We start from the raw sequence: 24,090 nt of genomic DNA on the forward strand, positions 1-24,090 counted from the left end.
TTTAGAAATATAATTGCTTTCAAAAAAATAGTTACCCAAAATGCAAGCTACATTGGTAAATAAAAATAATTTAAATTAATAAATATAAAAAGAAAAAAATCCTTCTCCATTTTTCTTTATTCATTTATAGTTTCTTTCTACCTTTTATTTCTATCTGTACTTGTTGGTGATTTTCAAAATCCAAACCTAATTTGAAAAACAAAACAGGGAGAAGGAGAGAGGGCCTTCACTATCATGAAATAAATAAAAAATAAATAATACCAACATTATAATCAATTTTAACTGCAATAGATATCTTATTATATGGGTTATTGGTTACATGTACCATGCGACATGTTTTTGTATTTGTATCTTTTCTAATTTTTTATAATTCTATTTACTTACAAGTAAACAATATATTTACTAATATAAATGAAGATAATGTCAATTATTTAAAAATAACATAAAAAATAATAATACCTATATTGGTGAATACAAAAAAAAGGAATTCTTTCTCTTTTTTCTTTTTGACATATGATATATCAAGGTCATACTCTTAGTCAAACCATAGGTAAACCATATCCATTATTATTACTTCTATCTAAATAATATAATAAAATTATTTTTAAGAAAATAATTAGCTCAACATGTAATTATAAATCTCGAGGTGGGTTTCTATGCAGCCAAGCCCGCATATGTAGAAATGCGGCCCTCTTAATAAATCTATTTTTTAGATGAATATTTGGATTTAATTTTTAAGGACATGTACAAGAAGATCATGAATATGAAAATAAATAAATTTTAAAAACTATAACTAATCATTCTAGTAAAAAAACATTTGGACAGTTAGTTTCCATTGTTTTCAGATGAAACACCTCTTTGCAACCATCTTTACTATGAATGTTTTACACCTTTTGAACCTCATATATAGTTATATGGTCTAGCCCTCATAAAACAATTTTCCATATAATAATATTATTGCGGAATTTAAAATAGCATAGTTATTTTGTCATTTTGGTAATTTTTTTCTTTAGCCGTTTACACTTCTGAGCATATTGTGAATGTGCTCCCTCAATCAACGTACTTACTTAGGAGGAATTTTTCAGTCCGAAATATTACGAACTGCCTAAGAATCCCTAGATAATTAATTTCAAAAGAAAAGAACATTGAACTTGAGCCTTTTGACACTTGCATCTTGCCCTTCAAACTTGAATGGTCTTGAGACATATATGTTTTTTTTTTCTAGTATATGGGTAGTTTAATTTTGAAATCTTGTTTGCTGAGTTACTTTGAGAGTTTCATTAATATCATTTGTGTTATTATGATCAGAATTTATGCGAAGTGTACTTTTAAACTTCTTAGGGAATTTGTATTTAACTTTTCATTATTTAACTTTACAAATTCTTTTGTTATCTAATGAGATGTAGTGTTACATAAATGATTATTTTTGTTATCTAATGAGATGCAGTGTCACAGTGTTACAGAAATGATACAATGCATGTTGTGTGCATAGATAGAATGACAATAGGAAGAATCATAATTCGACCTATAAAAATACCGAAAAAATATGATTCAAACCATCTAATTTATTTATTAAATTATTGATAACTTATTCTAAATTTTTTTATTTTTTTGGCCATGTATCGATACGGAACCAGGTATTGAGAAAAACCAAACAACATTGTGCTTAAAACCAACTTTTATAAATACTAGAATCAACAAAACGAGGTATTGAGAAAAACTCAGGATTCGTGTATCCAATGACCCACAACGGACTATATCCCTAAACTAGAGGCTCCTAAAATTACCCCTGTAACGCGTTCTACCTGAGGAATTAATTAAGCACTATACTCGCGCGGGAGTATAAAATCGTTTGGCTTTTTCCTTTGGGAAAAAAGGGGGGCGGGAAACACAGTGGAAAGACAGAAGGGTCGATTTAGCGGGAAAATGAAAACAAAAATGTAGAGAGAGAAATAGTGTGCCGAGAGGAGAGTGCGTGTTTTTAGAGAGAGAGAGAAAGAGGTGGGGAGATAAGGGGTTAGCGGGCATGGGGATCCAAGGCCTGCTGAGGGCCATGAAGCCCTTTACAAAGCCTGTTCATGTGAGCAAATACACAGGGCAAAGAGTTGGGATTGATGCTTACTCATGGCTTCACAAAGGAGGTCAGCTCCCATCCCCACTTCCATTTATTTAATTTTGTTTTCTTTGCTTTATCCTTTCAATTCACAAGAAATTTATCATCTGTTTTTTGTTTATTTTTCTTTGGCAATTCGCCGGATTTATCGATTATTGATGGCGTTCTGGTATAAAAAAACAGCTTATTCGTGTAGCATGGAGCTATGTGTAAATGGAGGGAAGGGGAGTGAACTGCCATATTTGCAGTATTTCATGCACAGGATAAATCTGTTGAGGCATCACCATGTCACCCCAGTTGTGGTTTTTGATGGCGGGAATCTCACTTTCAAGTCTGCTACTGAAAACCAGCGCCAAAGGTATCATTCTCTGTCTATATTTTTACCATTTGTTACTTATACACCCCTCACCCCCTCCCTCTCTCTCTCTCTGAGCCAAATGGTTTTTCTTTGATTCGCATTTCACCTCTCTCTCTCTCTCTCTCAATATATCCATCAATGCATAAAATCACATCTTACGTCTTATTCTTCGTTGTCTTCTTCTTCTCTCTCACTCGAGTCTGAATGAAGGAGCTTTTAGTACAGTCTTTCAAGGATCACCTCACATGTCCCCTTTCTTTTTTGGATATCTCTTTCTCTCTAATTAAGGCATGGGGTTTTGTTAAAATGATACAGAAACAGGGAGGCCAATCTCGTTCTGGCCCAAAAAAGTTTGGAAAAAGGTGATGTTACCTCTGCCATTGAGTTCTTCCAGGTGAGACTTCTAACAATGGAAAATGATAATAATGCCTCTCTTTTTTCCCTGAAGAAATAACATCAGAAAAAGAAGTTGACATAAACAATTGACCCATACTGCCCTACTATCAAACAACGCAGGGCATTCTTCAGATGATAAAATGAGTGGGGCTCAATTCCACATCCATGGAAAACTGGCATTTCATTTGTTTTTAGTAGTTTATGTGCATATTTTGTTCCTCTCTTTGTTGCAGAGAGCAGTGTGTATCACTCCTTCCATGGCTCATCAGTTGATCCAGGCAGGTCCTTCTTCAAATCTTTTGAAAATTAATGTCATTTTCCTCATATCTAAAATAACAATCATCCTTTTTGTTCAACAGATCTTAAGAGCAGAGAAGGTGGAATTTGTTGTGGCCCCTTATGAAGCAGATGCACAACTTGCTTATTTATCGAGTGTGGGGAGTGATAAAGGAGGTATAGCTGCTGTCATCACGGAGGACAGTGATCTTCTCGCATATGGCTGTGAAGCGGTGAGAGCTCTCCAGTCAAAACCAAATCATCTTGTTCAAACTGTAAATGAGTAACAATACACACTCGATTCTTCTGTCAGCCCCCAAGTTTTCAAGTTTGGATAGATAAAACTTTAAGTTAAACTTGAGGCCCAATCTTGAAATGGAGACATTTACAAACATAAAACCTGCAACATGTGGTTTGGTGTTAATCCTACTTAATTTAAAACTTGAAAAACTTTACCAAGCCTGTGCTTTTCATAATAAAGCTTGTTTAGGGTTTTCTTTTGTAATGTTCTCTTTTGAAGCCCACTTATCCCCCCCTTAATTTATTTTCTTTTTTTTTGTGGCATTTTAAAGTTAGAGTTTTAACTGCTTTTTTGCTGGGAACTAATAACCATGGTGACAAATGGCATTAGCAAATACAAAAATCTGGTCACAGATTAATTGACTGCAGTGTCTTAACTCTTTTTATTGTTACAGATTATATTCAAAATGGACCGGAATGGTAATGGTGAAGAGATATTGCTAGATGAAGTTTTCAACTCTACAACTCGTGAATTTTCCTTGAGGAATTTTGACAAGCAACTTTTTACTGGTGCGTCTTGTAAGATATATTGTGTTTTCTCTTTTGATATGTAATGTAGCAAATAGATGCAATGGAGATATGTTGATCCATAATTTTATTTTTTGAGATGGTAATTATTTTGCGTTGACCCATCCATAAGTTTATTATTTTTTATAGAGAAATGCACTTGATCCTTTGTCTTAAACATTCTTGTGTCGATAAAAGGAATGAAAGCTAATGGGCAGGGCAGTGGCTATCTTGCTTGTATGACATTTACTTACAGTTTCTCTTTTAATAAATAATGTAGCAAATAACAGCAATGTAATATGAACATACATACATACATACATGTGTCTATGTGTGTGTGCATGTGTGCCTGTGTACGTGTATGCGTTTGTGTGTAGAGAAAGGAAATGTTGGCTATTGGGCAATGTTATGGCTCACAAGTTTGGCCACTGGCCCGGTCTTAACAACATTCATTGAGATGCATTAAGATTTCAATAGTTTGCGTCGGTAAAAATTTGTAGAAATCTGCCCCTTAGTGAAATATGCATACTCATTTGGTTGATGAGGTAAAGGAACAAAAAATAAGCACACTGTAGTGCAGCTTCAACACATAATTGTTAAGGAAGGTTTATTTTGGACATGAGAAATGATGGATGTTATGATGCTTCATTTGATGGGCAAAAGGCTTTTGAAGTAAGTTCGTTGCCATCCAAATTAGAGAAAAATTAAGTAAAATTACCTGTCATCATTGATTTAAACATTTTCAAGTTTTAGCATCACGTTGTTACGTATATAATTGAAGTCATCCACAAATATCTCAAGAAACTTATAGATTTTTCTATTATGGAATAAGTGGCTCCTAAACATTTAAATTCATAATTTCTAATGTAAAGGTAGCCTAAAATGTCCATGTTAAAGATATATGTTGTTTGTCCAATGCAATTCAATTCAATACAATAAAGAAACAAATTAGGAACAAGTAGAAACACCCTTCTTGAGTGAAAAGATTATAAAACTGATTTTTAATTCCTTATGATGAGCAATTTGGGCCTGGTGGTTAATGCATCTTCATTAGAGAGAGCCGTTGATTTCTAATGCCCACACAAGGTCTCAATAGTTATCAATAAATAAAAGTATGAAAATGGAGGCTCAATGTTAGCAAGATCTTAATAAAATATGAAGCCTCCTAGGCCCTTGACATGCTCGCCAATTTGAAGGGAAAATTCCAAAGTTAGCGATGCGGTGGTGCATTCCTCGTGATACAAGTCATTTGCTAGAATTTGTAAAGAGTTACAACCCAAAGAGTTATGGTTGCTTCATGGCCCATACAAGACTTTCTTTTTTGAGAAAGCTATAATTACTTTTTAAGTTTCTATTAGCTCCAAACCTTCAAGATGGTAGGAGAATTGAGGAAACTTGGCTTTCAAACCAAGCAGAGAAAAATATGCTTGTGGTGGCATATCTTTGACAACTTACTCATAGAGAAGAGATGAATTGTAGAGAAGTTGTGGGACTCTTTCTAACGTGGTTCTGTAAAGTGTGATTCTGCAAAGTGAAGCCCTGATCTATGTTTCTTATCTTGCATTGTGTCTTTTTGGTGAAGGCAAGCTGCCCCCCACCACCCCCAACACAAAAAAAAAAAAAAAAGGCGAGAGGCAGGCCTTGGTCCATCTGCCTAGTTATGTCTCTGAGATATTCAAGGTTCATTCGCCCTAGGTGCCATGGCAAAAATCCTTCTTGCATGGCTAGCATGCTTTTCTGATTTGATCATACCCATTTCCTTTAAGACATTTAATTGAATGATTTGGATTAATAGCTCCACGTATTGAGTTTTACTGTGGACCCCCAAGAAATGTTCTCAATCACTTGGATTTGATATATTTTGTGGTTGATTTATAGTTGGCTTTCATGCACATGAGTTGTGTCTTACATTATATGGCAGTACGATCTATTAATTTGAGTCCCTCTAGGCCAATCCTTATTCAGTCCTATGCTCCTCAAATGTTTATTTCTATGTATCTTTCTTTCTCTTGAGTACCTAGTATTAGTCCTTTATCTGAGTGTGCTATAATGTCTGAGCATTATGTGATCTTGTTTAATGCTTAGTTTGGCTCATTGAAGGTATCCATTATTCCTTTTCTCTCTCTTTTTCCCAAACAAATGCACCGGACTATTGCCCAACTTTGGGATACGTTTCATCACTCTATAATGCAAAAAATAGAGACATGAGGAAAACCCTTATATGTTTTAATTTGTTTGATTATCTATTGATTATTTATTGAAATAAATCCATGATGGCATTACTGGGCTAAATATGCAAAATACTTTGATCTTGTGATAGGTATGTGCGTGTTGGCAGGTTGTGATTTCTTGCCTTCAGTTCCTGGCATTGGAATAAAACGTGCTCATGGCTTAGTTTCCAAGTACAGGAACTTAGATCGGGTTAGCAATCTTCTTTGATCCCAATTATCATATTCTGACTTCCTTTTTCTATTCTATTGATTAATTTTTTTTATTATTTTTATGTTTTAAAATAAATTGCCATTTCTGGGGTGTATTATCTCAACTGGGATTCAAAAGTGTCCACAACCAGCTTGCTAGTCATTGTGCTTCAAACTCTGAGAGTTAGTAGAGTAAAAGTATGAGGAGTAACATATAGCTTTAAAACAAGCGATCAATGTAGCAAAGGAAAAAAAACAAAGCTAAGCTTCATTGTTGCCACCTTGTTGGGCTGAGGTTGCACCCAAAAGAATATCCTGATTAGTTTAAGCAGTTCTCTGTGCTATTAATTTACTTTTTATATAATGAGAAAATCACATTAAACTTTGAGATAATGGTGAAACCCCCCATAAATGTCTTTTAAAGTGTTTCTAAGAATTGTAAGCCTTATTATGTGACAGAGTAACGAAGCTCTTATGCCCAAACTGGACTGAAGTTGTATAAGCAACCTAGCTGGTTTAACATAGTGATATACCGGCCAAGTGAGATACCTATATTTTAAGTTCGTAGTTCATGTATATTAGTATTGGAGTTCAAAAGTTATAGGTATCAAATCGATGTTGTTTATGAATGGCATTCAAAACTTATAGGTAACAAATCGCTGTTGTGTATGAATGGCAGTGGTAGTTTTGGTTAACTATCTGCTAGAATCATAAAATAGAAGAGTTCATCCCTACTATGATTAAAGCATCTTAAATTCAGACCAAGTTATTTCATAGCTATAATTGTTTGGTGGCCTTTTAATGTTAAGGCTTAACCTTTTGTACATTTGATTTTGGATGAAGTGGTGTCCATTGGCCAAATACATTGACGTTCATTGTGTGATGCAAAAGGCATATCCATAAATACTGTAGCAAAGGATTTAATTTCTTTTTGCCATGGATACAGGTTCTTTCCGTGATAAAGGTTGACAAGAGTGAACAAATGCCTGAAGGTTATTGCAAGTCTTTTAGAGAAGCAGTTGCTGTTTTCCATCATGCCCGAATGTAATGACACCCATGTTTTCACTGTTCTTCTCTTCGCATTTATTTATGCTATTATTATTATTATTATTATTATTATTATTATTATTATTATTATTATTATTATTATTATTATTATTATTATTATTATTATTATTATTATTATTATTATTATTATTATTATTATTATTATTATTATTATTATTATTATTATTATTATTATTATTATTATTATTATTATTATTATTATTATTATTATTATTATTATTATTATTATTATTATTATTATTATTATTATTATTATTATTATTATTATTATTATTATTATTGTTATTGTTATTATTGTTATTACTATTAATTTTATTACGCTTGCTATTGTTGTATTGCTGTTTCACATGTTTATATTGCCTTTTTTTTTTGTGGAACTCTCTGGACATTCTGCATCTGCTATTGCAGATTTGATTCCAGTACAAAGAGCTTGAAACCCATGAAACCCCTAACACAAGAGCTTCTGGAGTTGCTGGGTGAAGATATGGACTTCCTTGGACCGTATCCTTTCTTCTTTGCCAAATAGCATGGAAAAATATATAGAAAATGGAAAATCAATGAAGCATTTGCTGACGACATTATTATCTTTAAAAAATATTCTCATAAAATAATTTACTGTCTTTCTCATGTGTACCTAATCTTTGCTTATCAGGTTCTTTTTATAATTTATGCATTTCAATTCATGAATTCTGCATTATCTAAACTTAAGTTATCTGATTCAATTCTGGAGAGTGGTTTTATCTTTAAAGGATCGGATTGCAAGGTTATTAGTGATCCTTTCATCTACACTCTTTATAGAACTTCAAGCATAGTCTCGAATCTTGTTACTAGTCTTGAAAATAATTACTGCCGCTCCTTACTCAACCCACTTTGTATTTTAACTACTAGAACAGTGGCACAGTTTTAAATTTATTGAAAGGGTTTCAACAAACTGTGTACGTGTTGTATACAGCATATTTGTTTTTTACACTTAGTGATATTTAACGAAAATTCGCTCCATGTCACTTCAATAGGACGTCATGGCACATAGTTTGTTGCTAAGATACTAAATGAAAATCCCTTTGTGCATCCTTTAGAAATGAACGTTCCCCAGTGATTTACCCCAAAAAAAAAAAAAACAAAGGTTCATGGAAGGCATTTTTTGTTGAGCTCAATGATTTGTAGGACAGCTCTCCCAGATAGCCACACCTATTCGCTTAATATCAAAATCCTTAACCAAAGAAAGATCCATCAACCTAGTATCCCATTATTTGACACATTTGCCGAAACCCTCTCTCTCTCTCTCTCTCTCTCTCTCTCTGCCATGTTAGATTGATGATATATGATTGGTTTCTCATTGCTTTTACCATGACAAGAAACTCAGAGAAATCCCATGTTCAATAGCAGTGGCCATAGCTGAGGGGCATTTGGATCCAATCACATTGGAAGCTTTCGACTGCTCACAACCCACTGAAGCTTTTGACATAATGCAAACACAGCAGACGGCATGTTTTGCCACATACAAGTCTTCTACTACTAGAGAAGAAAAGTTCACAGGCAGTTCCTAAGCTTTCAAATGATTCTTCCTTTCTGAAAGTAAACGGATACCGTAGTGTTTATGTGATGCACAGAGAGTTATTATGGTCACATGAGAGTTAAGGGGTATCATAGTCTAGTCACAAGACAATCACTGAAATAAATGATCTCTCAAAGAAAAGGAAGTATGCGGTGTATGTTATATGCTACACGTAGAGGGGCATCCATTGTCTCTTCACCAGGACATGTGGTGGAGATTAACTGTTCAGGCATGAGTTTGTCATCAGAAATCATGTTTAATTTCCACCGTCCATATTGCAGAATGGTCGGCGGTTATCCCTGTGCTTTACCACATACCATACGCCGCTGGTGTGTATACTTTAAGGAGACAAATCAAGTGCTCCAATTTTCAGAAATAACCACAATGCCTGTTTTTGAGATAAACCAAATGGACCAGGATTTGCCAGTTTTTGAGATTTGCCAGTCTTTTTGAAAATATGGTCCATTAGATTATTTCTCGTAGGAAATGGAAATTAATGGAGATTTGAAACCACCATTGTGCTCATGCTCACTTGCTATGCATTTAAACATATACTGAACTATGAGGTTTCTTCCGTATCACGGTTTACTTACATGTATGGCGTTTGACAGTTACAGAGCAGAGGGTGGTCTCAGCGTCAGAGAAAAGGATGCTCTCAAATGAAGCATTGGCACTCAGAAAATTGGTTTTCCAGCTAAAAGCTTGTCAAAATTCCGCAACGGTGGAATGTGCAGAAGTACTTTATCCCAATAACAATCCTTTCAAGAAAAGGAAAACAAGTGAAACCTTCACAACCCCTGAAGAGGACGAGAGCGAGCCAATATCTGCAGTGATTGATGCTGGGGACCCTGATGAGAATTTGTGCAACACGCCGGAGTCACAAGCGAGTGTCGAATCGAAGCTCCTTGAGTTCAAGATACTTTGTAACATTACCAATACAAGCGATAATGAGAGTAATAATAATCATAGTGTTAGTAGTAGCAGAAGCAATTGTTGTCCTGATATTAGAGGTAATCATAAGAATAAAGATAGTGATCATAGGAACAGCAGGGGTTGTAATACTCCTAGTGGTGGCATTAGTAACAAAAATAGTAACAATAGAAATAAGAAAAATCTTAGAACAGGAGGAAAAAATGGGTGCCCAAAGATGGGTAATGGGAGCATACTTAAATTTATTGCTCGCTCTTGATGGTGGGGACCCAAAGAAACAGCCATGGAGGATGGTGCTTTGGTGACTTGTGGAGGGCATTATGGTCATTTCCTAAGATGATGAGCTTTCTTTTGTGCTTGTTTGAAGAAAGAGAACTTCAGGTCTGGTTCATTTGGGGGTAATTTGGTCATTCAAAGAAGGGTATTTTGGTCATTGCTGATGCAAGGGAGGTCTTGTTCAGAATTCTTTATTTCCTTATGTATTCATTCGGCTCTCAGCAAAGGCAATTTTGATAAATTATGTTTAAAAGAAGCATCTCGGGAATTGCATTAACAAGTCTTTCTTTAAAGGAGTGTGGTTTGTATAAGGTTGAGGCCTTAAACAATCAAAGTAAGGTGCACTTTTAAATAGTACCAAAATATGTTGTTTCACTTTAAAAAATCTTTATGACGGCCTCAAAATTTTATTTTTATCTCTAATTATAAGATTTAAATATTAAAAAATTGTATAGATCAAGCAGATCTATGAACATTTGAAAATCTTGAAAATTTATGGTCTAGATAATACATTACGAGATGTCTTTTAATATTTGAAATCTATTTATTTTTATTTTCATACATCTTCACATCAACATGATCAAATTGAGGATATTTCAACATCAAAATATCTTCTAGTAAATTTTGGAGGTGTCTTAATTTGATTGTTTCAAGCCACATTCTTATGTAAACTTTTTTTCTTAAAATGCCAATGGTGCCATCTTTCTTCGGGCGGGAGGAGAGAGAGAGAGAGAGAGAGTAAACAATTTTTTTGTTCATCATGTTATCAATTACAATATGGAAAGTAAATATATATAAGAGTATATGGTTAGGCCTAGCAACGGGTGGGGTTGGCTCTGACCCAAGTTTGGCCTGGGTCCCAAGAGGATTGACCTACACCAATCTGGCTTGGGTAAAGAAATTTTTATGATCTATAATTTTGGGATATACTTTAGGATCATATGGGTATTTTAGGAAAGGAAATTGGATTTTGAGTTTCTAAATATTTTGATCAAACTGTCTGAAAATTGGATAGTATGTATTCATCTTTGGATTTTTTCTATTGGTTAAAAATGTGAGCATTTTTTTCTTCTAAGCTTGGTCGCTATATTGAATTTATATTTCAGAGGTCCTAAAAATACTTCTAGAGGTTTTTCCAAAAGGAAGCATATACCTGTTGTATTATATATATATATATATATATTCTTGATACATGTATCCACTGTCCATTCTCAATGATGGTGGTGGTGATAAACTATTTGCATGTTTTGTTTAAGTGTGGGAATGGTTTTATTTGGAATTATCAGAGCGGATTGACCATTGAACTAGTGAAAGTGGTATAATCAAAACTAATTTGTTCATTGAATCGGTTATGCTAGATTAGAAAGAAAAGCGAATAATACTATAGAAATATGAAATATATTATAAAAGAAGTGCCTACTTTTATTTAGTAGGTCTAAAGCAATAATAGACTAAAACTGATCATGACTTTAATTGATTTTTACCCAAACTTATATTTGCTTTGGAGTAGAATGATTAAGACATTGGTCAGTAGTCTGCCTGTTCATATCCAGCTCAGTCTTGATAACCATGGTTTTATCTTTGCAGTGTTGCTAGGAGTGGAGGTTAGAAACCTTATGTTGTTATATAAATTTGTCACATTCTCTATAAGAGAAATAATATCTTACTCATTTATTCAAAATATGCACGAGAAAACACATGGTCTTGAGATGGAATATCTGCAGATGGGCAAATTGTTAAATAATTGGGTATTTTTATAAATTTCCTTAGTTGGTATACAAATGGTGTGCTTTCCATACTACAATCACACTCGCATAAGATATTGGTGGTAATACCTTTAATAAGAAAATTATGTGCTCAATAGCTACAGTGCTTTGTCAATGCCATGCAAACTTTAGGTAGACTTGGAGATCCTTCCTAGACTATGGGCCCTAGCCCTTGTCTCCTTAAGCTTTGTGGTACTCGAAGCTTTTGTTAAATTGCCTTTTTTGTGTGGTATTCTAAAGGGAGGATGAAGATTTGTGAGCTAGTGGAGGTCTAGAGTCTATAGGGTTTACCCTCCATTTCTTGGAAATTATATATGTTCCCTCAAGCATGTGTTGAGATTAAAGTGAAATGTTTGTTTTAAGACTAATTTATGGCCAAATGAAGAAAAAGCGCTACATAAAATCACCAGTGTCAGACAAAGAAAAGAAAAGAACAAGAAACTTCATAAAGGCTCCTTGAATGACAAAGTTCAAATTTGATATGGTGAAATGTTAGCTCTAAGGAAAATATAGTGCAAATACCTTCTACAGTGGAAACTGAAAATTGAGTTGTTAACCTTAAGGAAGTATCCCTTTGAACAAGTTTCATAATGTATCTTCGAACTCATTTCTCCACACTTCCCTTTAAATCTCCTAAGATAAATCTTGGAGAAGCATAAAAGGAAAAGACGATAAAAGAATACTGATCAACCATTATAGAAGTGAGTTTGTATCATTACAAAAAAAAGTCTTGCCTGATGTTGGTGCCTTGGGTCATAAACACTAATTACTAAAACTTTATATATTACAAAATAATATTACAAAACAAGCGATAGGATCTAGGTCGCCGCATTATATCCTATTGAAATACAATCTTGTAGGTTTGATGCCATTTCGGGTTATATATATGTATATATTTCTTCTTTGGGTAGTGCAACAATACGAATTGAACTTGGGACATAGTGTTGCTATCATGAACCGTAACAAATTAAAGCCCGAGCCTAATTTTGGTATATACTTTCATGAAGGCATGCGAAGGTACATAGGGACATAAGTAGGAGGATCGGGGTTGGAGTGCCAAACTGCAAAAGCACTTGAGCTCCTCATCCATTTATCTATCATGTCGGGATAATGGCGATAAATCACATCTTTGAGGCTCTCGGTCTTGTTAACCCATTCGAACCCCTTCTCTGTGTAGCTTTCTTTGTTGAAGTTGGTTGTGAAAAAGCGGTCAGCCTCTAGTCTCCTGTGATCAAATAGACTTGTCATACACGTGTGTGTGTGTGTGAGAGAGAGAGATTGATTTACCTGGAGGCAATGAGGAGAAAGATGAAGAAAGCTGTCTCACTGATGGCAAAGCCCTTGATCTTCTTCTCAGCAAGTAGTCCCACTTGAAGATCCAGCGCCTCCACATCATCTCTATAAACATCTCGCAGTGCTGAAATGGCATCTTGGTCATCAGTGAGATCCTCCCACTTGGTGATGGGAAGCATCATGAGATTCCTTCTGAACTCGTTGTACCGGGCCACCTTCCTCTCTCTGTCACGGTAGACTGATGGGAACCAAACCCAATGTATGTGTCAAGTTATAGGTGCAAATAATTCTTAAACATGTATCTAATTTGCAAAATTAACAGCTCAATTGGTACTGATTCCATAATTGAATCCTATACCTCAATTGAAAGGTGATAGGGTAACTAAATCATGTACTTCAATTGAAAGATGATGAGCAGATTAAATCTTATACCTCAATTGAAAGGTGAAAAGAAAATTACAGGCATCAAATTAGGTAGCCAACATTGATAAGATACTGCTATGGACCTTTCTAAACAAAGAAACAAAAATTCCTCTGTAAATAGAAGCGTGTTTCCTAGAATAGTATTATTTACCTTAAATACAAGGTGGTCTCAATGATCCTTAAGCTTTAGATGTAAAATCTGGGGATTAAAAGTGTGCTATTGACCGTTTCAAGAGTCCAAAAAAGAAAAATTTCTTAAACTTCGTAGCACTCCTCTAGTCAACTGATTTCACATCTGAAAGCTTGAAGCGATATTGTGACTTTTTTGTACCAAAAATAAATAGTCTCCTACTTTCACTCACTTCATTTGAAGATTTGAATCAAACTTGACTGATAAGAGCAAGTAGAAGGAAATTGAAAAAAGGAAAAAGAAGAGGGGCTGGTTATCAGATGAATACTCTCAAGAGCTGCCATGTCCACAGGATGTGGTCTCTCTCGCCCATGCGGATCGTGGACGACGAGGTCTCTCATCCAAGAAGGGTAGTTCCATAGGCACAACGCACCACATGCTTGATGCCCCATAGAAACCATCATTGTCTCGAATCCAATGCTTGACAGCTTCTTCTCTCCTCCTATTCCTATCATTAACCTCATATCGACCCTACAGTTTCAAAACACTTTTCCTTCACTTTCAAATGGTGAAGAGTGTCACAGAGAGAGAGAGAGAGAGAGAGAGAGAGAGGGGCTTACTCTTCAAGAGGTTGAGGGCACTTAGGCAGTGATGGGGCAGGAGGTGAGTATATGTCTCTAAGGATGAGTTTATCAGGAAGAAGTGCATGCATTCTGTAGACACTCACAAATTCTTCAGTCAAGGAGTATGGGACACCATGGTTTTGTGGCCTCTTCATTCCTACCAAACCACTTAGTATTGGGCCTAGTGGTCCACCCAGGTGCCCAATGGTATCCTTCAACTTCTTCCCCAAAAATCCATACCTTCAGCATACAAATCTTTGTTAATTATAATTCTTCTGCCCAAATCTCGTTCCATTATTATTATTATTATTGCTATTATTATTTTATTAATTTTTATTTTTAATTGTTTTTTTTATTTTCTAGGTCACAATCTTGGCTTTTTTTTAAGGGAAATTTATGCACAGACCCAGTAAAATTTATGGAATTACCATTTAATCCATATTTTTAGGAATATTTTGGTAAGTTTTTTTGTTTTTTGTTACATTCGGTAAGTTGTTTCAACCATCGGATTGCTTTATTTATTTATTTACATTTTTTGGCATTTGTGGGGCGGTCTGGTAGATAAGACCCACGCTTTTATATGGGGTGGTCCGATGCTCCACATATAAAACCAGCCCATACTTAAGATTTTCTTTTTTTCCCAAGTATATCGGTCGGGTGATTGGAACATAGGAATGCCCATACAAATGAATAGATTAGATCGTAAGCAGACGATGTTACAAAAAAATTGAAGCGGTTCGATGTTTGAAACATTCAACCCATGGAAAAACTGAAAAAAAAAGAAAAAAAAGGCCCCCACGTAAAATTCTTGAACCAAAAGGTAATTCTATAAATTTTATCTAGTCTGTATATAAAGTTCCCCTTTTCTTAGTAGAACACTATTGCTAAGTTTTGATAATCTGCTGTCAATAAAGGTAGCTGGATGTTTGAGAGTGTATCATCAATCAATCGTCTGTTGTTGGGAAAGTAGTAAGGTCATCTCCCCTTGGGAAAACTAAATGGGAAGAAGAAAAGCACAAAAAATCAACATTTTTCGATGGAAATTACCAGTTTATCCTCATTCCAGCCATCAAGGTATGAGTTTTGAGGAGCTCCACAGTCCAGTCGATGGTGTGGAGTTTTGCTATGACTGCAGAAGTCACTAATCTTGCGTGCCGGTAAAGTTTCTCGTCATCTAAATCCGGATAATGCTCCTGTCCATACACTTCTAGTTTTAATATGGGTGGCGACCGTTAAACAGAAATTTCAGGAACAAAGAAAAAGAAAAAGGAATTTTCAGAGCCATTTGTTTCTGGTGTGCATGGTTTCAAGGGGAATTCCATTAAGTCCCTGGGGTCAAAAGACAGAAGTACCAGTGTTTGTTTGAAGTTTCAAAACTGGAACAACAATTTCCGATGAAAGAAGAACATGTTTGAGGTTTAGAACCTAGAACAAACATGGGTATTTTAGCTTGAGTGACTTTAGGGGGTCAAGTTAGCATAATCTCTTCACTTCCTAAAGATCTACAACCCCGTTCTAAATGCAATTCTGCTATTTTGTTTTTAACAAAATGATAGAAAAAGCATCCAAATGCAATGATTTTTAGAAAGTAAATATCTTATTGATTCTTTAACATGGTATGACTATCATATTCGATAATTTCCATTAAAGATATATAAAAAGTGTAGCTTGAATGAGATATTTACTTTGAGCATGTTACAAACTGCATTGTGTTCTTTGACAAAGAGGGCTTGCAAGAGAGAGAAGCCTGCCCAACAATTCCTCACGTCTCCTGAGATTGGAATTCCATCCTCATCATGCATCAGTAACCCATCTTCTGATGAGATTTTCAGTTTTCCTTCTTTGAAGCTTCTCACTTTTCTCGACCCCTTGTCATCGTTTCCGTAAATGGCACTTCCGTCCCTGCAAAAACCAAATTATTATGCTTGTGCAGTAGAAATTCCTACCTTCACATTTTTGTGAGGAAAATGCGCCCCACCCACTTTTTCATATCGATAAAAGAGTTAGCTTTTTGAAGGTATCAGTAGGTGGTGTGAGCAGGATTAGAAACCTCAACGTGGTAACTAAGTATAGGGGTGCTACCAACATGACCCACCACCTTTCCCTCTTCCTACTTTCATATCCACTTTGATATTTCAATGGTTACTATAAAAAAAGGCATGGTAGTTGTAAAGTGATGGTGATAAAAGTATATCTATTGTAAGAAGAAAAAAACAAACATATTTGAGCAAAACATTGTTCAGAAAATTGTTTAAACTCTAAGCTTGTCTTTTTAAAATTTAAATAAAAATATCCTTTGGTTACTATTTACCAATCAAAAGGAACAAATGGAAAAGGATGAATAAATTGCTCATTGAAACAAGAATAGATGATTTAAGAGTATTATGGGGACATGTGAAAGCACACTTGATCTACATTTGCATATGTGCATGCCTTTGTATTTCTTAGGAGTGTTAGGTTAGGGCAGGCTCGGGATGGCGACCTGATCCAGAAAACCTTACTCCAAAAACATTTAACAATATAATACCACATTAATTAAAAGGTTGGAAGGGTTGGGTCCACCTTGACCTGCACGCAACTTGACTCTATAAGGAAAACCCCGAACTAAACCAAACCTAGGTCAGGTCCAGGACCCAGACCTGACCCACTGGATTAAATATTTGGGTCCAGATCTGGACCCATGTTGGGCTAATCTAATCCAATTACCAACCCTAGTATTTCTACAAACTCTAGACTTGAAAAAATCAGAAAACAGAAGACCTATTTCTTGATCAGAAATTTTGAAGTCTACTTTATAATTGTATAATTGCGACATAATCTATAGGCTTTGTTCAATCCCATTGGTTTCTCTAATTAAGAAATAGAGTAAGTAGATTTTCTTACCACCAAGGAGTTCTGGAATTCAAGTGACCAGTCTTGGCATGGGACAAACCCGTTGCTACTTCTTTGGTTTTGAAGAACTTGAATAATTTGAGAGGGCACTCATGTGCAACACTCTCATCAGCTCTCATCTCCACCTGCACTTTCCTCAAACATAAAAGCTCAAGTGACTAAAGATTAAATCATCCAAAAAACCATGATAACAACAACTATTATCATAGGCGGTTTGTATAAAGCTGAGGTTCTAAACAATCAAACAAAAGCGCACCTTTAAATAGTGCCAAAATGTAGAAATCTTTGTCATGGCCTTAAAATATATTTTCATCTCTAATTATAAAATTTAAAGGTTCAAAAATGGTATAGATCAAGCAGATCTATGAAAACTTGAAAATCTTGAAGATTGACGGTCCAAAAATGCATTACAAGATGTACTATTTCCAAAACTTGAAATCCATTTTTTCTAATGTTCATCATCTTGATCTCGAGATGATCAATTTGAAGATATTTGAGCATCAAAATAACCTCTTCTAGTGAAATTTTTTAGGTGTGCCCCAATTTGATTGTTTAGAGCCTTGCACTTACATAAAATTTTTCCATAAAATAAAGAGTCAAGAAATGAACTTTCAAGGTAATTATACAAATTCCTAGCTAAAATGAACCATGATAACAGCTATGATCATAGTAATTAGATGTAAATTTGAGTTCATGTTTGTGATTAAGCCATTTAGTTACCTGTTCAGTGTCCTCCAAGTGATCAATCCAGTCATGTATCATGAACTGAATCCACGAACCTGCGATCATGTTAAATTGTTTTCCATTATCTACGAACTTTGTCCTAGCCAACAGCTTCGCGGCGACGATAGTTGGATGAGGATCCAACAACTGCAAATTTTCATTGTTAAAGTTCAGTGATAGTGAATCCTGACAAATACATGTTTTTGTATTGATAGATAATTTTCGATCGTTTTCATAAATGCAATTTCGATCTTCTCTTGAACTAAGAATCAATTTTAGCCCTGCATACTGCCCGAAGTTTTGAAAAAGGGAAATTTGGCATCATGACAAGGTCTTGGCCCAAACATACAACTATGGGATATTTCTGATCTGTAATATTTTCAAATCATTGACATCAATTTAAGAAATAAAAATACATATGGAGCTCAAAAGTATATTGCAAATCAAATCGCCCTCAAAATTGGCTTTGGGCAACGCATTCATGGGAGGAGCATTCAATCTAGGGTATTAAGTGCCCTAACATTAAAAAAAAAAGTCTTTTTTGTTTTCCTTTGAAATCTCCATGAGGGTAATCAAAGATGATCTAAGCAGGTCATAAAGGGTCCCCAAAATACGTTTTGCATGCCAAACCATGTGCTAGAGTGGTTGGATGGGTTGCCCACATTTGGAAATTTGTGACAACATTTACTATTTTAAAAAAGCCGGGTTGGATTTGGATTTGGATCTGGATCTGGATCTGGTTAGATCCAGAACGGATTCACCTGCACTCAGATCCACTCTAGTTTTCAATTCGGACCTGACTTTTGAGTTCGGATCCAGATCCAAATAAAATTTGAAATCCAGGTTTTGAATTTGAATTGGGTCAATTCTCACCCCTATATTTGTCCCAGCTTCGCCCGGCCCTTACCCTAACAAGACCAGGGATGGGCTTAGGCTAAGGTCTCTTCAGCCTGATCAAGGCTCGGCCAGGGTTAGGCAGGCCCGATAAGGATTGTGGCCGGGCTAGGCCAAGGTTAGCTTGGCTCGAGCCTGGGGCATTAGGAGTCCCATTTTTAGCAGCTTTTTTAAGGGCCGGTGTGTCCAAATGATTGACTTGTAGCAACACACTGACTTAAGGGACTGGTGCGACCTAAAACCATCTCTCACCAATTTTTATTCATCATAAAAATGAACATAGAAAAATTGATTTTGAACCCCACATTGATTCTCTATGATCATTCCTTGAATAGTAGTTCGATTTGGGGCTAATCTTGACCTCCACTTCATCTTTTTTAAATGATATATTCGAGAGTCTTTGGGACCACTATATCTCTCGAACAAAATGTGGGAATCCAAGTTAACAATGTGGACTCTCCGCTCCACATAACATTTCTTTCTGTACCTTTTCAAGTCAAGGATTTGAACGAATTCCCAAATTCCCAGGTAACAAGAGCATTGCATATCTGCAACCGCCTGCCATACCTACTGGTCTACTTACCCGTATTCATTCACTGTTTCTTTTCCAAATCTTTAATGCACAATCCTTCTTTTGGATGACAATTAATTAATGAAAAATTTACCAACAACATATCTCAATTTTAACTATGAGTGCCATTTGTATAGAGCCGGCACTAAACAATCAAAGTAAAACAGACCTTCAAATGGTGTTGAGAAAGGTGGTTTCAATACTGATAATCTATGTAGTAGCTTTAAAATATATTTTTACTTTTAATTATAAAATTTAAAGATTAAAAAATAATGTAGATCGAGCCGATCTACGAAAACTTAAAAATCTTGAAAATTGACAGACTAAAAATACAATACAAGATGCACTATTTCCAAAACTTTAAATTCATTTTTTTCTCGGATGATCAATTTGAAGATATTTGGGCATCAAAAGAACCTCTTCTAGTAAAAGTTTTGAGTGGGCTCTAATTTGATTGTTTAGAGCCTCGGCTCGATATAAGCTTTTTTTTCTTTAACCATTTAGCAATGGATGAAGTTTTTATATGTCCTAGACTTTATGAAAACCAAATAAACTCTCACTTCAAATTCGATTGGGAAAGCACTTTCAGCAACAAATATCTCCATGGCTCTAAAATCAATTTCCAACACTGACAATAAAATTTGAAACTCAAACAATCGTACAGATCTTGTGGATCTATTAACACTTATTTTTAAGGAGAAATAGACAGTCTAAATAATTTGTTACAATATACATTATTTTTAGAGCTTGCAATTTATTTATTTTTCACAACCATAATGTTCAAGCCAAAATGATCGATGTAAAAGTTTTCTATTAATTGTAGCGCAATTTTCAATGAGTTATGAGTAAAGGTTTTACTTAGTTTGATAGGCCTGCAAACTATTTTCTTTTAACAATTTATTTATGAGATTATGTACTATGAGATCATTTACCTTTGATACAATTACTTATAACATGTGAAATATGATAGCTTTGATGTGTCACAAAGTCTAAGAAAATTATTTTTGACCTTTGAGCTTAATCAATAAGAAAATTGTAGCCACCAAATTTTATATGTAATAGTCAAGATTAATTGTGACCTCCTTGTATACCTCATTATAGACTTTTCTTTTTTTTCATTTACAAAAATAAATTTAAAACACAAGCTATTCTAACTCATGATAAGTATCATTTGATAGGATTTGACAAATTAAATAAAAATAGTGGTAGTAAAATAATTCATTTTTGAGATACAGTTTCCCTTAAGGGTTATGTTAGGGTGTCCACACTATGGAGTAATTTATCATTGTATTCAACAAAATTTGAACACTTATATGCCCTTGTTTCGTCCATGGATTTCTTTCTTTTTTTTTTCATAAAGATATTTTTAGTCATTAGGAGCATGTGACGTCCTCTGATGTAATATCAAGCATTAAATATAATTAGTGTGCTTCATGTGGATAATGTCCTACTCTATGTTGATAATATCACACAACTTTTAATGACCAAAAGTAATCTTATTAAAAAAATACTTTAATTTCAAAATAAAAGTATAAAAATGTCCTAAATTTGTTTAGTATAATGATAAAACTTGTTTATATTTATAAAAGATATACTTTATTTATATTCAATTTTTAAAAAAATCTGAATTCTTCCCTAAATTGACCAAAACTTCAAATTATTATTATTTAAGAAACCAAATAAGGTTGTAAAGTAATATGGGAATGTTGTTGTTATTCCCTTTGGATGTGCACTCGATTGGTCAAGGTACTCGAAGCTTGGTCAAGATAACTTGAATGAGTTATGCCTGACCATTAGAACTCAAAATAAAAATGAAAAAAAAAAACTTAATAAAAATCGTCAGCAAACTAAAAAAATGAAAAATAACTATGAATATGGACTGACGAAATCATTAGAAGACTAAAAAAATGAAAAAATAGCCATAAATATGGACTAACGACATCATTAGAAGACTCAAAAAATGAAAAATAACTATAACTATCGACTAACCCCAGTCATTGAAAACTAAAATAATCCCCCTCTAATAAATCTCACGAATTTTTGTCTTTTTTCCAATTGAAATTCAAATTTTGAATATTCTAGAAAATTACTGAGTTTCCCATCTGAAAATTGCCATTATGCTCCTTATTCTCACCTTGTCAGTGGACGGAGATGGCGGCATATTCCGACCGAAAAACGTCCCTTGGCTCCCAGTTATGCCGTCCGCCGGATCGTTATATTTTCCGTCGGCTGTGCGATACCAATACTCGTCTGACTCATACGCCTCTGCGCCGGAATCTGACCCACAGACGTGCAACTGGTTGTATCTCTCGTGCAAATGCCGCCGGATTCCGAGATACGCCAGCCCTAGTAAGACTGGCAATCTGTGCCATGCTCCTAACCTATCCACCACGTGTATAATCTGCCCAATATTTCAGAAAAGAATAACATTAAAAACTCGGAAATTAGAAGATTAATCAACTAATGCAATGCAAGTTCATAGCTCTTTAGAGAGAGAGACTTACAGTGAATAGAAACTTGTCAAAGAGAGACATCTTGGAGTACATAAAATTGAGGTCGGCATGAACGAAATCCCTCATTTTCTCTCTTCCAATGTCAAGAGAGTAACAGATTTTACAGTGTTCGCGAGTCAAGAATAATCTCTCTCTCTCTATGGAATGTATGATGAGCAAGAGTGGCCACTCTTCTCTGTCAATGCCAATAAAGCTGAGAAGGTAGTAGAATTTATATTGTTCAAGAATGATCTCATTTCTTATTTCTTTAGAACCTACATACTGACCAACAGTTGACTCTCTCTCTCTAGAGTTACAGTGTAGACTTGAGACTTTCTCTCTCTACATGTCCCTCTCAATTATTACAGAGCGTACGAGAATTTAAAGGATAAGACTTCCAGCGATCTTACTTTTGTGTTTGAGTAGAGGCTTTTTAATTTTTCACCTACTTTATTTGGCTTCTTATTATTATTATTATTATTTATTTATTTATTTATTAATTTACTGATTTAAAAGGACTTAGGACCTCGGAACTAAATACTTAGAAAAAAAACTATATTGGTGATAGTGAGGATAATAATGACATAATTTTGGTGAGTCAACCCGACATTCTCATTGTAGTGCGTCTCACTTATTTCTAAAATGGATTTCATACAAGGAAAATTGTTTTATTTGGCAGGGGCCGCATTTCTACATGTGCGGTCCTTAAGGTATAAAGCTCTTCTTGAAGTATAAAGCATCCATCTTGTAAATAGGTGGTCCATCTAAAACAATTGAAATTAACGATTCAAATATTTTTTTAGCAGATTTATTATTTTTAATTTTTAAAATTTATTTATTTTTTCATTTTTATAACCTCCATGTAAGGGATTAAATGTCTTTATAAAATTAAATCCAAAAATCCATCTTAAAAATAGATTTTCAAGAGATGATTCATTTCCACATAGACTCATAAAATGGACTCATAGAAACCCTGTCCATAAAAAAATGATAGCCTCACTAAAAGCTGGGATAGATGGTGAAAATAAAATAAAATAAATTATTTAACTTTTTAAAAAATTCTATATTTATAATTATCATCATTGCTGAGATCAGCAAATTCCAAAATTTTGAGTTCCAAAGTCCAGCTCAACATAAATTTCTGCTAGGGAACACAACCTCAAACATTTCCTTATTATGCCAAGTTGCCGACAGATGGACCGTTGGTAGAGTAAAAGTGGGTTGCCCTTAAATGAGCGGATTTAGTAAGGCAATGGCAATCAATATTATCAATATGTAACCTTGAAAAAAATTATTTAATTATTGCTATTGTTAACTTTAAAGTCATTTTCTAGTGACACGCTCAAAATTAATTATAATGCGAGAGGCTACTATTGAGCCAAGTATGACTACCGTCTCATCATTTTCTAGAGGGAAACGTTTATACGGAGCCGTCGAGGCTCTAACCAATTAAATTTAAGTTTACCTCAATAATTTTTTTAGAAGAAGTTGTTTTTATACTCAAATTCTTCATCTCGACATCAAGATGCATAGACATGAGGAAAAAAACCTATTTCAAATTTTAAAAATTACGACATTTTACAATGCATTTTTTGATTATCAATTTTCAAGTTTTCATAAATCTATCGATCTACACTATTTTTGAATCTTTAAACTTTATAAATAAAAATGAAAATATATTTTAAGACTATCACAAATATTTTCAATATTAAAACTACATTTCTCGATACTATTTGAAGGTAGGCTCTAATTTGATTATTTAGAGACTAAGCTCTATACAAACCACGCCCTTTTCTAAAGGCACCCAAGGAAAAGATTTTGGGAAGTTCTCATTGGAATGCACTCTCTTACAAAAGGTTTATCTTCTATATATAAAACATGAAATAAGCATGTTTGTGATGGCAATCAATAAATATTTTACATTTATTCGTGGAATACAAGACAGACTTATTATTGCATCTAGTATATAAAGTCCATGAGTGAGGAAAGTCAAACGGAACTAGTGGTAACAACAAGAAGCTGATCTTACATGTCAAAGGATGTAAAATTTCTCACCACAAACTTTTTCTAAAAACTCAAAATTT

At 34.4% G+C, this 24,090-nt stretch overlaps 2 protein-coding genes across 8 annotated transcripts; one reads left to right on the forward strand and one right to left on the reverse strand.

The window, feature by feature from the left end:
• Positions 1 to 1,230: 1,230 nt before the first annotated feature.
• On the forward strand, positions 1,231 to 10,452 carry LOC18435158 (5'-3' exonuclease family protein). 6 transcript variants are annotated; one of them, XM_088855079.1, is made up of 11 exons: positions 1,231 to 2,141; positions 2,297 to 2,471; positions 2,787 to 2,865; positions 3,101 to 3,145; positions 3,227 to 3,376; positions 3,839 to 3,953; positions 6,271 to 6,371; positions 7,317 to 7,414; positions 7,847 to 7,939; positions 8,802 to 8,974; positions 9,605 to 10,452. In XM_088855079.1, exons 1-11 carry the CDS (start codon positions 2,027 to 2,029, stop codon positions 10,180 to 10,182), a joined length of 1,722 nt encoding a protein of 573 aa, XP_088711205.1. In that variant the 5' UTR covers positions 1,231 to 2,026; the 3' UTR covers positions 10,183 to 10,452. The 6 variants fall into 6 exon arrangements, 3 of the variants coding, with proteins under 3 accessions (XP_088711205.1, XP_088711207.1, XP_088711206.1); XR_016047026.1 differs by having other exon boundaries at positions 1,808 to 2,141; positions 8,794 to 9,013; XR_016047024.1 differs by having other exon boundaries at positions 1,808 to 2,141; positions 8,794 to 8,974.
• A 2,185-nt stretch (positions 10,453 to 12,637) lies between these two features.
• Positions 12,638 to 22,210, reverse strand: LOC18428104 (alpha dioxygenase). 2 transcript variants are annotated; one of them, XM_006837095.4, is made up of 10 exons: positions 22,019 to 22,210; positions 21,649 to 21,915; positions 18,047 to 18,196; positions 17,318 to 17,451; positions 16,120 to 16,336; positions 15,482 to 15,627; positions 14,432 to 14,674; positions 14,140 to 14,342; positions 13,253 to 13,496; positions 12,638 to 13,190 (listed from the first exon to the last, which is right to left on the reverse strand). In XM_006837095.4, the coding sequence occupies exons 1-10, from the start codon at positions 22,091 to 22,093 to the stop codon at positions 12,965 to 12,967; spliced, it is 1,905 nt and encodes a 634-aa protein (XP_006837158.3). In that variant the 5' UTR covers positions 22,094 to 22,210; the 3' UTR covers positions 12,638 to 12,964. The 2 variants fall into 2 exon arrangements, with proteins under 2 accessions (XP_006837158.3, XP_088711208.1); XM_088855082.1 differs by lacking the exons at positions 21,649 to 21,915; positions 22,019 to 22,210 and adding an exon at positions 18,923 to 19,295.
• Between the last annotated feature and the right edge of the window lie 1,880 nt (positions 22,211 to 24,090).

The sequence above is a fragment of the Amborella trichopoda genome, chromosome 13 (assembly GCF_054954075.1).
Source record: "Amborella trichopoda isolate Santa Cruz 75 chromosome 13, AtrichopodaSantaCruz75HAP2 v2.0, whole genome shotgun sequence".
In the NCBI taxonomy this organism is placed as follows: domain Eukaryota; kingdom Viridiplantae; phylum Streptophyta; class Magnoliopsida; order Amborellales; family Amborellaceae; genus Amborella; species Amborella trichopoda.